The following is a 12,083-nucleotide window of genomic DNA, read 5'->3' as shown; positions in this document are numbered from 1 at the left end:
GCCCTTTCCTCTCCACTCTGGACCTTCCGCCTGTCGTGCAGTTTACTTTTTCCTTCAACTGAAACCTACCTGTTGAGCTCAGCTTGTTTTTCAGCGATTGGATTTTTCCATTTTGATTCACTTGAACGTCTTCCAGGGTTCACCTTGGAGTTCCTCATTCCCCGCAGACATTTTCAAGTTTGTCTTTTATTTCTTTAAAAACACAACATTTACAGTCTGTGGCTGATCATTCCAGCACGAGGTATTGGCAGGTTTGTTTCCGGGACCTATTTCCCGCTGGTTCTCCATCACGGTGTCGTGTCCTCTTGGCCATCTTTATCCACATTCTGTTCACCGTAACTTAAAAACTATTCATACGAATGACTGAAGTCTAGGATGGAGGTTCCTTCCTCCAGAGATCTGTTTGCTTCTGCCTCGTATCGGGTAAGGTCACGTTTACTGAACGTCAGGGTTCTGTGGACCACAGGGGCCCTGACCCACAGCCTTCGAGCTCGTGTGGGGACAGAATTCTTTCTGGCCCCCTCACTCTAGGGTGTAGCCATTCTGCATCTCAGCTGTGAATCAAGGATTAGATTCCCATCTTGGCCAGCCCTTGGGATCGACTTACACTCACCTCACTCCTACAAGCCTCTAAAAACCAGCTGTTTGCAGTCATTTCTTCCAGAGCAAGACCTTCAGCCATGCACACTGAAGAAACACTGAATTAAAGGAGTGGAGGTTACCCTGGAGGGGCGTACACCCTGGCTGTCCCCAGTCCCCCAGGCCTGCCACGGAGGAACGAGGCGGAGAGCAGGTCCAGAGCCAGCCAGGACCACGCAGGGAGGTGGCCGGGACCAAAAAGGGGGCACTTCCAACTCTCCGTGGCAGTGAGGTCTCCTCAGTGGGCAACGTCGCAGAGCCAGTCAAAGTGCGGCACTGGGGGCTGGGAGGGACTCGATACCTGAGATGCTCATGATTCTGTGTTTTTATGGTCCAGCCTCCTCAGGGTCACGTGTCTCCAGCCTCCTCTCATGAGCTCAAGTCAACATGTGCTCAAGCTGCCAGAGTTCAAGATTTTATTTTAAAACAATAGTAAACAATTTCATTGATTTTTCTTAAACCACCTCACACTTGGCTTGTCTCAGGCAAAATGTAAAAAATAAGGGGAGGGGAGGGGAGGGGAGGCAAATGTGGGGACTGACCAACCTTCCCCAGAAACAGGCCCCGGGCCCTGGCATCTGGAATGGCTTTTGGACACTGTCTTTAACAACTGGGAGAAGAAAGCACCCAAACATTGTGCTTCAGCAGCAGGTTACGAACCTCCACAAAGAGAGGGAGGGGGCGGGGTTCGACACAGGTCCCGAGCAGCCTGGTTCAGTTCTGGAACCTTCCAAGAGTCTGGAAGCGTGTCCACTCCACAACTCCATTTCACAGAGACGGAGAGATCAAGTCCCTTTAGGAGGAGCCGTCCTCTGAGCTGGACAGTGGGGTTCTGTGCCACACCCCAAAATAGGCTCAAGGGTGCCCGCGGGCAGGTTCCCAGCCTCTCAGAGGGGGTCGGGAAGGATAAGGAATGTTCAGAGCGAAGAGGGGAGGGAAGGGCGCGGATGCCAGGCGCCCACTGACCCCTCCTCTCACCCGGCTCCGGCTCCTCTGCACTTTGTTCTCGTGGAGATGAAGACTAACTACTCCCACGGGCAGGACCAAAAAGAGCTGTAAACAGCTTGGGTTTGCTCACCCACATGTGCAGGCTCTTTTGTCAGGGAGGGACCACTGTCTGGGGGACAGGGGACCGGAGAAAGCCCTTGTGGTGTAGGGTCAGTGCGGGGTAGGACACAATGATAGCAGCCGCCAGATGAGCGCTCTCTCCAGGCCCTGGCCCCCCAGACTAGGAAACACTGAATGAGGTTCTGGAATGGCAATGGTGGCAGGGAGGGCACAGGGGTGGGCCCCTCTGTTGGGCCCCCAGGCCACGTTTCAGGGCAAAGGGCCTGGGCCCTCTGTACTTGGGACAGCCACCGCAGAGCAGGCGCTTCCGGCCCCATCTCCAAAATCCTGCCTGCCGTTAACAAAACCAAAAAATAAATAGTGTGTATTTTTCACGCCCCTGGATTTCCTGCCCTGCGAGCACAGGTGCGGGGCCTCCTCTACCCCACACCCCAGCGCCCACACCAGCACTTCCCACCAGGCTAGGGGCTGGCGGCAGCACAGTGTGCGTCTCTAGCTGAGTGGCCCCGTCAGCAGGTGCTCCAGGACCCTGGCCGAGGGGCTGGCCTGGCCCTTTGGGCCACCTTGTTCATTAAAATTAAAGAAAACAAAAGGCTCCACTTGGCGACGGGTCTGTTGAGGTCTCCGCTCCATCCCTCTGCATTCTGTCCATCCCGCATGGCATTGTGCAGGCCACATCTGGAGGCTGGACCCAGCCACACTCACCAGTCACTGCAGTTTCGTCCCCAGCTTGCGTTGTCTGTTCCTGCAAAACAGGGGTGGGAGTCTGAAGTGAGGACGCCTGGGGGTCCGAGAAGGGGACACCTGGCATTCGGTGGCCCCCCTAGCTGTCCCCTCCCTACCCACGGTCCCATCAAAATGGGTGAATGCCCACCCCAGTAGCCCCAGGACCTGACTCACCAAACTTCCTCCCGCCTGGCAGCTTTGCACATGCTATTCCCTCTTCTGAGAACACTCCGCCCACCCCCCCGACTCCGCAGGCACGCACTCCCTCCACACTCAGGTCTGTCTCCCGAGCAGCAGGCCCAACCACCGGCCCCCACGTCGGGTGTGTCCTGAGCTCTCAGGCCCAGGGCACGCATCACACAGGGCGGCGCCTTGCTCTTCGCGGCTCCCGACTGCCGTGGCCGTCTCCCTCTCTGCCTCCCAGCTCACGGCCTGGCGCAGAGCATGCGGATACAGAAACTTCGGTAAATGAAGGCATGGTGGCCGTGGAGCCAGGTGGCAGGGGTGGGGCCAGGCAGGGCAGGGCCCTGGGACAGGACCATTCTGCGAGTCAGGTGGAGAGTCTGGGCCAGCTGGGGCCTCTCCAATAATGGGATTGCCTGCCCTAACCACCTCAAATCCCCTTTCCTCCTGGATCCAGGGCTTTCCCTTTAAGCTCGTTAGGATAATTGGGACCAGGATGCACTAGACACGTTTCCAGGCTGCTGAGATGCCCTGCCCTGCCCTGCCCCATGACCCCTCTCACCACCTCCTTGGGGAAACCTCAGAGGCTCGCTCTGGAGCCTGACCTCGCCTCAGCTCCCCTCTGAACCTTGGCTGGCACCTGACCCATAGGAGCGAGAGCTCAATCCGTAGGCTTCAAAGCCCAGCTTGGCACCAACTTGCTGTGCAACTGCACCTGTTTACCCATTTATGGGGCACGTGTCTGGACCAAGCACCCTGAGAATCCTGGCTGCCCAGCTCTCTGGCCTGGGCCACAGGGGTTAATTAAAAGCCTGGCTCTGGGTCAGACGGCCCGGGTTCCCAGCCCAGCTTCCCCACTCACAACCTCTAAGTCATCCATAGTGACTCCCCCCTCATCTCAGCCTGTTCTCTCATCTGTAAAATGCGATCCAGAGGAGGATTCAATGAGGCAGTGCCAAAAAAGTGCTTAGCTAAGTGCCTGGATCTTGGGAAGCCTCTAAGAACGGGAGCAGTGGCGGCCCCACTGAGCCAGGACCCCGTGAGAGCTGAACCCTTAACTCACCTGGCTTCTGCCCGGGTGACTGTGTACTCAAACCAGAGCACGTTGGGAATGAGGCTCGTGTCTCGAATTAGAAAGAACTCAGAGATAGGCCTGCAGAGACAGACACCCAGAACCCCAGGACCCATCAGGGCACAAGCCTGTCATCAAGCCAGAGTCCCCCGTCAGTGCCTGGAGTCAGCTCTGCACCTTCCCCCCCACCGCTCAGAGTCCTTGCCCGGACTGTGCCCCCCCCCGGCCACTGCAAGAATGGAAGTGCCACCTGTGACACTGAGCGGGCCGCCCCACAGTGCACACAGCTTGGCGGGACTCAGGCTGCTGAGAGCCTAGGCGAGGACAGAGAAGCCACCCCAGCTTCTGGGCGTGAGGGAGCCCCTGGGCAACAGAGAAGCCAGGCAGACGGGGCCTGCAGCCTCAGGCCCACCGGAGGCCTGGACACTAGGGCTCTGCCAGGGAGACCGAGGCCAGGCCAGGAAATCCTAGGCCCTCCCACCGACGGCCCTTCCACCAGAGGGGCCGGGACCCTGGTGCCGGGGAAGGTGGGCGGGCAGCGGCAGGGCGGGAAGCAGTTACCAGGATGCTATCCTGGGGAACAGAGGAGTGAGGACCTCCTGGGTGAAGATGAACCAAGCGATGGCCATGAGGCTCCCAGCGACACCCCCATACAGCACCTGGCTCCAGGTGTGATACAGCAGGTAGACCCTGGGCCGAGGACAAAGGGAAGTTCATGAGAGCCAGCCAGAAACAGGCCTGCACAGTCCCCCACGCCCAGTCCTAGCTCCCGGGGACCTGCGTGCGCATAGGGAACATGCAGACGGGCAGGAACTCCTGTGCACACAGCCTCAGATCTACTTCTGGACGAAGGCAGGGGGTGGACCCGACAGCGCCTCTCCGACTCCAAGAGAGGAGATGAGACTCGCCTCCCTTCTCCTTAGCCCTGAACTCCGGGTGTCTGCAAGGGGCCCCTCCAGGATGCTGCCACAGAAGGCTGATGTGCGGAGGTGTCCCCCGAACCCTGGGCTCAGTGGGGAGGAGACAGCAAGACTGGCGGGAAGGGGCAGTGGAGCCCTGACCCTACGAAACAAGAGGCCGGGACCCTTCCCTGCCCTACCCTACAGGCTCTGAGACGCAGGTCTACAGTGAGGGCCAATCGGGACCAAAAACCCAGCAAGACCCAGTGGGCAGGGTGGGGGTGGGGTTCTCCCTCCCTCCATACCTGCTGTAGGAGACTAGAAAGGCCGCGGTGAGGAGACCCAGGGAGAGCACGTGCCTCCACAGCAAGTCCAGGAACCTGGCGTTGTTCGTTTGGTGCATTCTGGGAAGACAGGCCTGTCAGATGGCCTCAGCCCACAGCCTGGCGCCCAGGCTTCCCAAACAGCTCCTGGCCCCATCCACAGGCTCCCTGGGCACCTTCAGCCCTGGCTGCAGCTCCCACCCCCGGAGGAGGCCAAACCCCAAGTGGCAACCAAAGGACTTTCAGTGAGTCCCTGGCAAAGGCTGGCCTGGGCCAGTCCAGGGCCACTCCAACTGGAAAGAAGCTCACCTTAAATATAGGAAAAGGAAGGAATAGACGGAGAAAAACCACATAAACTGGGAATGGCTGGAGGGCATCCCGTACTTGGTGCCCACTGTGGCGTGGGGACCTGGGGGGGAGAGAGAACAGGGCATGATGGGAGGCTGCAGGCCTCCCAGTAATGCCCCAACTTGGTGGACCCCAGATTCCTGCAGCCTGGGCCTTACCTCCACAGGGCCGCGGCTCCTGGACGACGTGTTTGATGAGCCAGTTGACCCCCTCGTTCAGTGCCAGGCCCCCGAGGAATGAGATCTGTCGGGAAGATGTGTGGTCAGCTGGGCCTCTGTGCCTGCTGGCCGCCGCCCAGCCCCAGAGACCATGGCCCCCGACTGAATTTCCCAGCCCAACTGGTGAACAACCTGGAACCAACCAGGAGGCTCCACACATCTCAAGAAAGGTGGTGGCATGGAAGGGGCGGTGAAGCACCTGGGATGAGCTGGTGCAACCCCCCTCCGTGGCGGGGGGCAGTGGGGAGCAGTGGGAGGGCCTGGGGCGGGGGGGGGGGGGGACAGACTCACTCACCGTGTGCAGCTCCCGCTTGAATATGATGAGGGTCACGAAACCGACAATGACAAATACAGGGCTGAGGCTCAGGTAGGCAAGGAGGTGGCCAGAGAGATCACCTGGGTGCGACAGGGAAAACGGGATGAGGACAGAGCATGAGCATCAGCAAGGGGCCAGCCCCGTGCAAGGTCATTAGCACGTGAGCTAGAAAGGAGGTGCCAATAAGACCTGGAGTGCAGGGCCAGGAGCTGTGGACACCTTAGTCAGCACGAGTGGGAGCCGGACTAACCTCCAAGTCTCTGGCCTAGTCCACATACTACCCCCACCACGCTGCCAAGACAGGAGTTTGAACCCGGCTTCGTCTGACCCAGAGACGGGGCTCTGTACCGGGGGCAGCCCAGCAGGCACAGGGGTGCCTCTGGAGCACAGTGTTGCGCCGAGGCTGCCCCAGCCGAGCCCTGGGCTCCAGGGGACCTGGTATTGTCTGGCCACACACAGACTTGGGTTTGTGCTGCAGGCTCCCACAAGGACCAAGGCCAAGGGTAGGGAGAAGGCTGTGTTGCCCAGTATGGACGCCAGCTGCGGTAACAGCTTCTCACTGCCTCTATTGGCAAGAAATTGGCTACCTATTCACCACCTGCTTTTTACCATCCTAACCGGCCAGGGGGGGAGGCAGTGTGAGGACTGCCAGCCCCTTTTGAGAGCCGAGGACACCACAGCCAAGAGATGAGAGCCACTTTCCCCCTTGCTCAAGGACAGGGCCGATGTCAAGTGCAAAGACCACCCTCACCATTCAAGACAGCACAGCTAGCCCTAACTGGTTTGGCTCAGTGGATAGAGTGATGGCCTGCGGACTGAAGGGTCCCAGGTTCGATTCCAGTCAAAGGAACATGGCCAGGTGGCGGGCTCGATCCCTGGTAGGGGGCGTGCAGGAGGCCGCTGATCAATGATTCTCTCTCATCATTGACGTTTCTCTCTCTCTCTCCCTCTCCCTTCCTCTCTGAAATAAATTTTTTTAAAAAAAGACAGGTCAGCTACGTGGCCATTCTGGGGTCAGAGGGCATGGTTCAGTTCCTGTGCCAGCACTTGCTGCATGACCTCAAGCAAAAACTCCACCTCCCTAGCCGAAACCGGTTTGGCTCAGTGGATAGAGCGTTGGCCTGGGGACTGAAGGGTCCCGGGTTCGATTCCGGTCAAGGGCATGTACCTTGGTTGTGGGCACATCCCCAGTGGGAGGTGTGCAGGAGGCAGTTGATCGATGTTTCTCTCTCATCGATGTTTCTAACTCTCTATCCCTCTCCCTTCCTCTCTGTAAAATATCAATATATATATATAAAAAAAAAACCAAAAAACTCCACCTCCCTGACCTCAGCTCCTTCGTCTGTGAAAAGGGGTAACGAGTACCCCCTCCTATGACTATGTGAGCTTGAATGAGATGGGGCCTGTGTGGCACCCAGCTCGGCCCCTGGCACCCAGGATACGTCCACGCTCGGGACTCTGCTCTCCAAGCAGTTGGGAGAACCCAGCGTGGGAAATGGCCCACACCACCAGCCTGGCCTCACAGAAGCAGCACGGAAGGTGCCCACATAGGTGGAGCCCAGACTCAGGCTGAAGAAATGGGCACACACCTGGCCTCACGCACACCTACCTAACGCAGGGCTGGCTCACGGGCTGGTGCTGCCACGGGCCGGCTGGGTGATGCGCGGTGAGCCTTCCCCTTCCTGGACCCATCCCTTCACCCACACAGTGGCCTGGCCGATTCCAGCCCGGAGATTCTGGGTCTCTCAGCTACCCAGCTGATGCCCAGAGCACCTGGCCGTGAGGACAGGGAGGAGGAGCTGGTGTCCCCAAACTTTGGCCAGCTCCATGACCTATCCCGCACCAGCACTAACCTGGGACCTTCCTGCAGATGCTGGGACTCTGGCCTCGCCACTCTGCTCCCAGCCCCTCCATGGCTCCCTCTGCCTTTGGGATAAGTCCCACTTCAGCCAGCTCATTGGGCCGTCCTAGCCCTGCTCCCCTCCCACCCTCTGCTCCAGTTCCAGGGACCGCACTCTAGTTCCCTGAACACGCCATGTGCTGTCCTACTTTGCAGCTTCCACACCTGGGACGCTGCCTGGGTTAACGCAGCATAAACTGAGCACCCACCACAGTGGCAAAGATCCGTCCCTGCCCCTGCAGAGCTCTGTCTGGCCGGGGAACATGAATAGGTAACCATGCGCCATTCATGACATGCCTATTGGTGTAGATATCAGGCTGTGTCTGTCTCTCCCTCTGCAGGTCCCGTAAGAGCAGGGACAGGGTCTCTTTACACAACACTCAATCCCCCAAGCCCAGAACAGCACCTGGCACTTAACTAGGCTCAAAAATAACGGCAAATGAATGGAGAATGGATAAAGGCAGCAAGGATCAGTGTGATGAGGGGTACAGAGAAGTACAGGGGGGCCACAGAAGAGTTAGCAGGGGGCTAGACATTGTGGGATTCCCCCAGGCTCAGCCAGTTCCCTCGTCGGGCTCCCACAGTCCTGCAAAGGGTCCCCATCACAGCCTGCATCATGCTGCTCACAACGGCCAGCTGCCTTCTCCTGGCTTGTTAGAATGTGAGCACTCAGAGAAGTCATGAAGGTGCTGAGGCCTTAGCCAAGTCCCTTCCCCTCCCCAGGCTATGGACTCCTTCCTGTAAAATGGGTTTTTTCATAGCCCAGGACTGCAGGGACTGATCTGCCTGTTCACCATGCTAAACCAGAGCTAGACCAGGGCCTAGCACTCAGGAGGCGCTCAATGGATACTGGCTGAGTGAATGGATGGGTGGAAGGGCAGGCAGGCTGGTAGGGCCCAGCACCTGGCAGGGCCACCCTACCCCCAGTATAACCCAGAACACCCAGGGTCAAAGTTCTCTGGCAGCCAGCCCTGGGGCCCTCAGCAGGGCCAAGTTCTCACATCTCCACCCCAAAGAGCAGCATCTGAGCAGGTCCTTCCTAGGACAACCAGGGCTCCATGAGGGGCTCACGTGATACCCAACCATCCTACCCAAGGAGGGCGGGGTGGGCTGATATTAACTGCGGTTATTTACTGAATACTCCCTGTGCGCCAGGCACCCTACTCAGCATTTCTCACGCCCCCTGTTATTTGAATCTCACGCCACTAGAAGGGAGGCACTGCGATTAGTCCCACTTTAGAGAGGAAGTAACTGGGGCACAGACAGGTGAAGTCACTTGCACAAGGCCTAGGCCTGAACTGGAGCCCAGACACCACTGACCCCAAGGCCCAAGCTCTGCCCCATGCTGCCAGACCGCCTCCAGAACTGTAGCTACAGGACCTCCCGGCTGGAAAACCCTGTGCTTCTAGAGCTGTCTGATGGGAAGCTCCAGAAGTCAAGATCCTGGGGGCTCCCTGCCCGTCACGGGTCCCCTCTGTTGTGGAGCAGCGCCCTGCTCAGGGCGTGGCACACCAGAAGTACTCTAACTACGAACAGCTGCCTGGCCTCGGCTGCACACTTCCAGCGACAGGGAGCTCTTTCTCTCGCAGGCGACCCAAATGCACTGTCTGAAGGAAGCAGGCACTCCCTGCACGCCGGGGAGGGGGTCCGGCCTCTCTGGCTCCGGGGAAGGCGGGGAAGAAGGGCCCAGGTCCAGGCCAGTGATCCTTTGCTGCCTCACACAGACCCCCTCCCAATTACAGCCCACCCGCGCCCCGGAACCCGAGGGAGCACCCCCGTCGCGCAGCCGCAGAGCGCACAAGCGAGCCTCACAATTTCGCCCAGCTCATCGCCGCACCACCGCGCGTGCGCGGCGCGCGCCGGCCGAGCCCCTCCACGGCTCACTATTTGACAGTTCCCACCCCGATATCCCGGCGCCCCCTCCGCGGGTTAGCGCGAGCCGCAGCGCCCGGGGCTGAGGGGCCGGCTCCGGGAAGGTGTCCTTAGAGCCGGGGCCGCCTTTTACCTGCAGGATATTCGACGTGGGTGAGGGTGACCGGCCGCCATGAAGCAGGGAGCGAGCACTGTCCGTCCGCTGCCATCTTACCCGGAGACCGGGCTTCGCCGAGCAGCCAATGGGGTGCCAGGGGGCGGTGGTCCTGGCCTATCACGCCAGGGAGGCGCCTCGCATCCAATCGGAAGCCGGTACAGGTAGCGGCGCAGCCATTCAGCGTGCAGGCCGTAGGGCTGGTCCCAGCGGCGAATCAGAGAGCAGGGCCCCTAGGAGCTTGTGAGCCGACCAAGCCAGCGTCCAATCCGGGGCTAGCACAGGTAGGTTTATGGCCAATCAGGGGAGAGGAGGGTTCCAGTGCAAAACACAGAGCAGCATAGCCAATCAGAAGGTGAAGCCGGCTCCCCAGTGTGGGCAGGACGGACCAATCAGGCCTTAGTTTGGGAGGCGTGTTGAACTTTGGTGGGAGCTATGGTTTGGCCAGGACTTGCGCGGAGGGAAGGCTTCCCAGGTAACCCGAGCCCGCCCGGAGCCAAAGGGACTTGGGCGTCCGTCAGAGCACGTGCGGGAAACGGGGGGGGGGGGGGGGGGGGGGGCACTACGTTACGATAGGGTCTGGGTTCACTGCCTTTTAGTTATGAGAAACCCAAGACCCCAGAGGGCACTTACTCTTTTCTTAAGTCATACTAGGAGTGGAAGCTTAATTGAAGTTCAGAAAGGCTCCTTCCTTCTTTCATTCAGTTAACAAAGATTTGTTGATTCGGTCACATTTATGCTGGGATCTTGAGAGCATTTAAACCAGAAGCCGGTTTTCCCAAAACATTCCTTTCGGTAGCCGCCCTGCATAAACAGCCACAGCTTCGCGCCCACCTTTCCCTCTCCTACCCCCCTCTCAGGCTAGCCTGACCCACTCTTGTCTCCCAGCCTTTGCACATGCTGTTGCACTGCCTGGAAAGCATCGCCCCTCTTGCCCCACTTCGCCTTGCCAGGTCTCGCTCAAGTGGCAATTCTCACTTGGAGGTTTCTGTGGCCAGGTGAGGGGCCTCCACTGAGCCCCTCTCCTGCCTCGGCACTGACCACACCGGACTGGAATCGGTTCCTTGTCTGTCTCTCCCAGTAAGCAATGGTTCTCTGACTTCATGGGCACCAAGATCGGTTTATAGAAAATGCAGATTCCTGGGTCCCACTAGGGCCTGGGTTACAGTCTGCATTCTTAATGTGCTTTGGGTTCTAATACAAGTGATTTCAGCCATGCCTGCAGAAGCCCAGGGCGCCATGAAGACAGGGCCCAGGCCAGACCTAGAACAACAGCCTGATAAATGACATAAATGCTTGTGAGAAGTGAAAATAAACCCGGAATGGCTAGCTCTGCAAGACTGCAGGACAGGTGAGGCCAGGACCATGGCTCAGCTGAGAGGGCTGGGGGATGATGCTGACTGGAGTCCACCAGCGAGCCAGGAGGGCTCCCCTGGCCCCCTTCAACTGTGCTCAGCTCCCCACCAGGCCCAGCCTGGGCTTGTCTGGGTCAGCTGGCCCCATTTCCCTGTCACCTACCCTCAGCTACCTCAGGCACTGCCATTATTAGCTTCTGAGAAGCAGGAGGTGTGAGGAGAATGGGCTGTGAGTTTCCTACAATAATCCTCTGAGACAGGGCCGCCCTCTCAGGTCTGGCTGCATTGCCCTCCTTGGTTAGGGACCATTTCACTGATGAGGCCTAGAGAGGCAGAGCCCCTGAAAACCAAGGTACATGCCCTCTTGCTTCAGGGGGAGCATTCCAAGAAGAACTATGGACAGAGAGTTATCCTGTGTGGGGTTTTCCTGGCAGAGGGAACAGCATAAACAAGTATCCTGAGGCAGGAGTGTGGCTGGATGAAATGGGCAAGAGAGAGTGAGGTGCTGCGGGGGAGGGTTCAGCAGGGGCTTGGCCCCCAAAACTTTGAGAACCACTATTAGTGGTGAGGACAGATGGGAGATGTGAAGGATGGGAGTGATGTTTGGTTTGGTTGTGCTTTTTAAAAAAAAATGTCTTTATTGATTTCAGAGAGGAAGGGAGAGGGATAGAGAGAAACATCAATGATGAGAGAGAATCATTGATGGGCTGCCTCCTGCACGCCCCACATTGGGGATCGAGCTCACAACCTGGGCATTTGCCCTGATCAGGAATCAAACCGTGACCTCCTGGTTCATAAGTTGACTTGCAGCCACTGAGCCACACTGGCTGGACTGATTGTGGTTTTTTAAAAAAATTAAACATTCATACATGAAATTCCTGAAATTGAATGTGATGAAATTTCACAAACAAAACACACCTTTATAAGCAGCCCCTAGATCAAGAATCAGGGCCCCAGCCCTAACTGGTTTAGCTCAGTGGATAGAGCCTCGGACCGAGGACTGAAGGGTC

The 12,083-nt window shown here is 58.2% G+C and overlaps 1 protein-coding gene across 2 annotated transcripts; it reads right to left on the bottom strand.

The window, feature by feature from the left end:
• Positions 1 to 174: 174 nt before the first annotated feature.
• DOLPP1 (dolichyldiphosphatase 1) lies at positions 175 to 9,793 on the bottom strand. Of its 2 annotated transcripts, XR_013960619.1 has the most exons (9): positions 9,698 to 9,792; positions 5,772 to 5,872; positions 5,417 to 5,501; positions 5,220 to 5,319; positions 4,893 to 4,991; positions 4,250 to 4,378; positions 3,680 to 3,769; positions 1,300 to 2,452; positions 175 to 1,037 (listed from the first exon to the last, which is right to left on the bottom strand). XR_013960619.1 is itself a non-coding variant. In XM_080668620.1 (8 exons), the coding sequence occupies exons 1-8, from the start codon at positions 9,771 to 9,773 to the stop codon at positions 2,416 to 2,418; spliced, it is 717 nt and encodes a 238-aa protein (XP_080524746.1). In that variant the 5' UTR covers positions 9,774 to 9,793; the 3' UTR covers positions 1,042 to 2,415. The 2 variants fall into 2 exon arrangements, 1 of the variants encoding a protein (XP_080524746.1); XM_080668620.1 differs by lacking the exon at positions 175 to 1,037 and having other exon boundaries at positions 1,042 to 2,452; positions 9,698 to 9,793.
• Positions 9,794 to 12,083: the final 2,290 nt, after the last annotated feature.

This window comes from Plecotus auritus (genome assembly GCF_963455305.1).
Source record: "Plecotus auritus genome assembly, chromosome: 5".
Classification (NCBI taxonomy): domain Eukaryota; kingdom Metazoa; phylum Chordata; class Mammalia; order Chiroptera; family Vespertilionidae; genus Plecotus; species Plecotus auritus.
The sequence above is the reverse complement of the archived record's forward strand: the minus strand, read 5'-3'. Positions and strand labels throughout refer to the sequence as shown.

Coding starts and splice junctions, on each gene's coding strand:
- DOLPP1 (XM_080668620.1), bottom strand. CDS start 9,773: ATGGCAGCGGACGGACAGTGCTCGCTCCCTGCTTCATGGCGGCCGGTC. Junction 5,320..5,416: donor GGAGCCGCGGCCCTGTGGAG/GTAAGGCCCAGG, acceptor TCTCCCCCCCAG/GTCCCCACGCCACAGTGGGC. Junction 4,379..4,892: donor TTTCTAGTCTCCTACAGCAG/GTATGGAGGGAG, acceptor TCCTCGGCCCAG/GGTCTACCTGCTGTATCACA.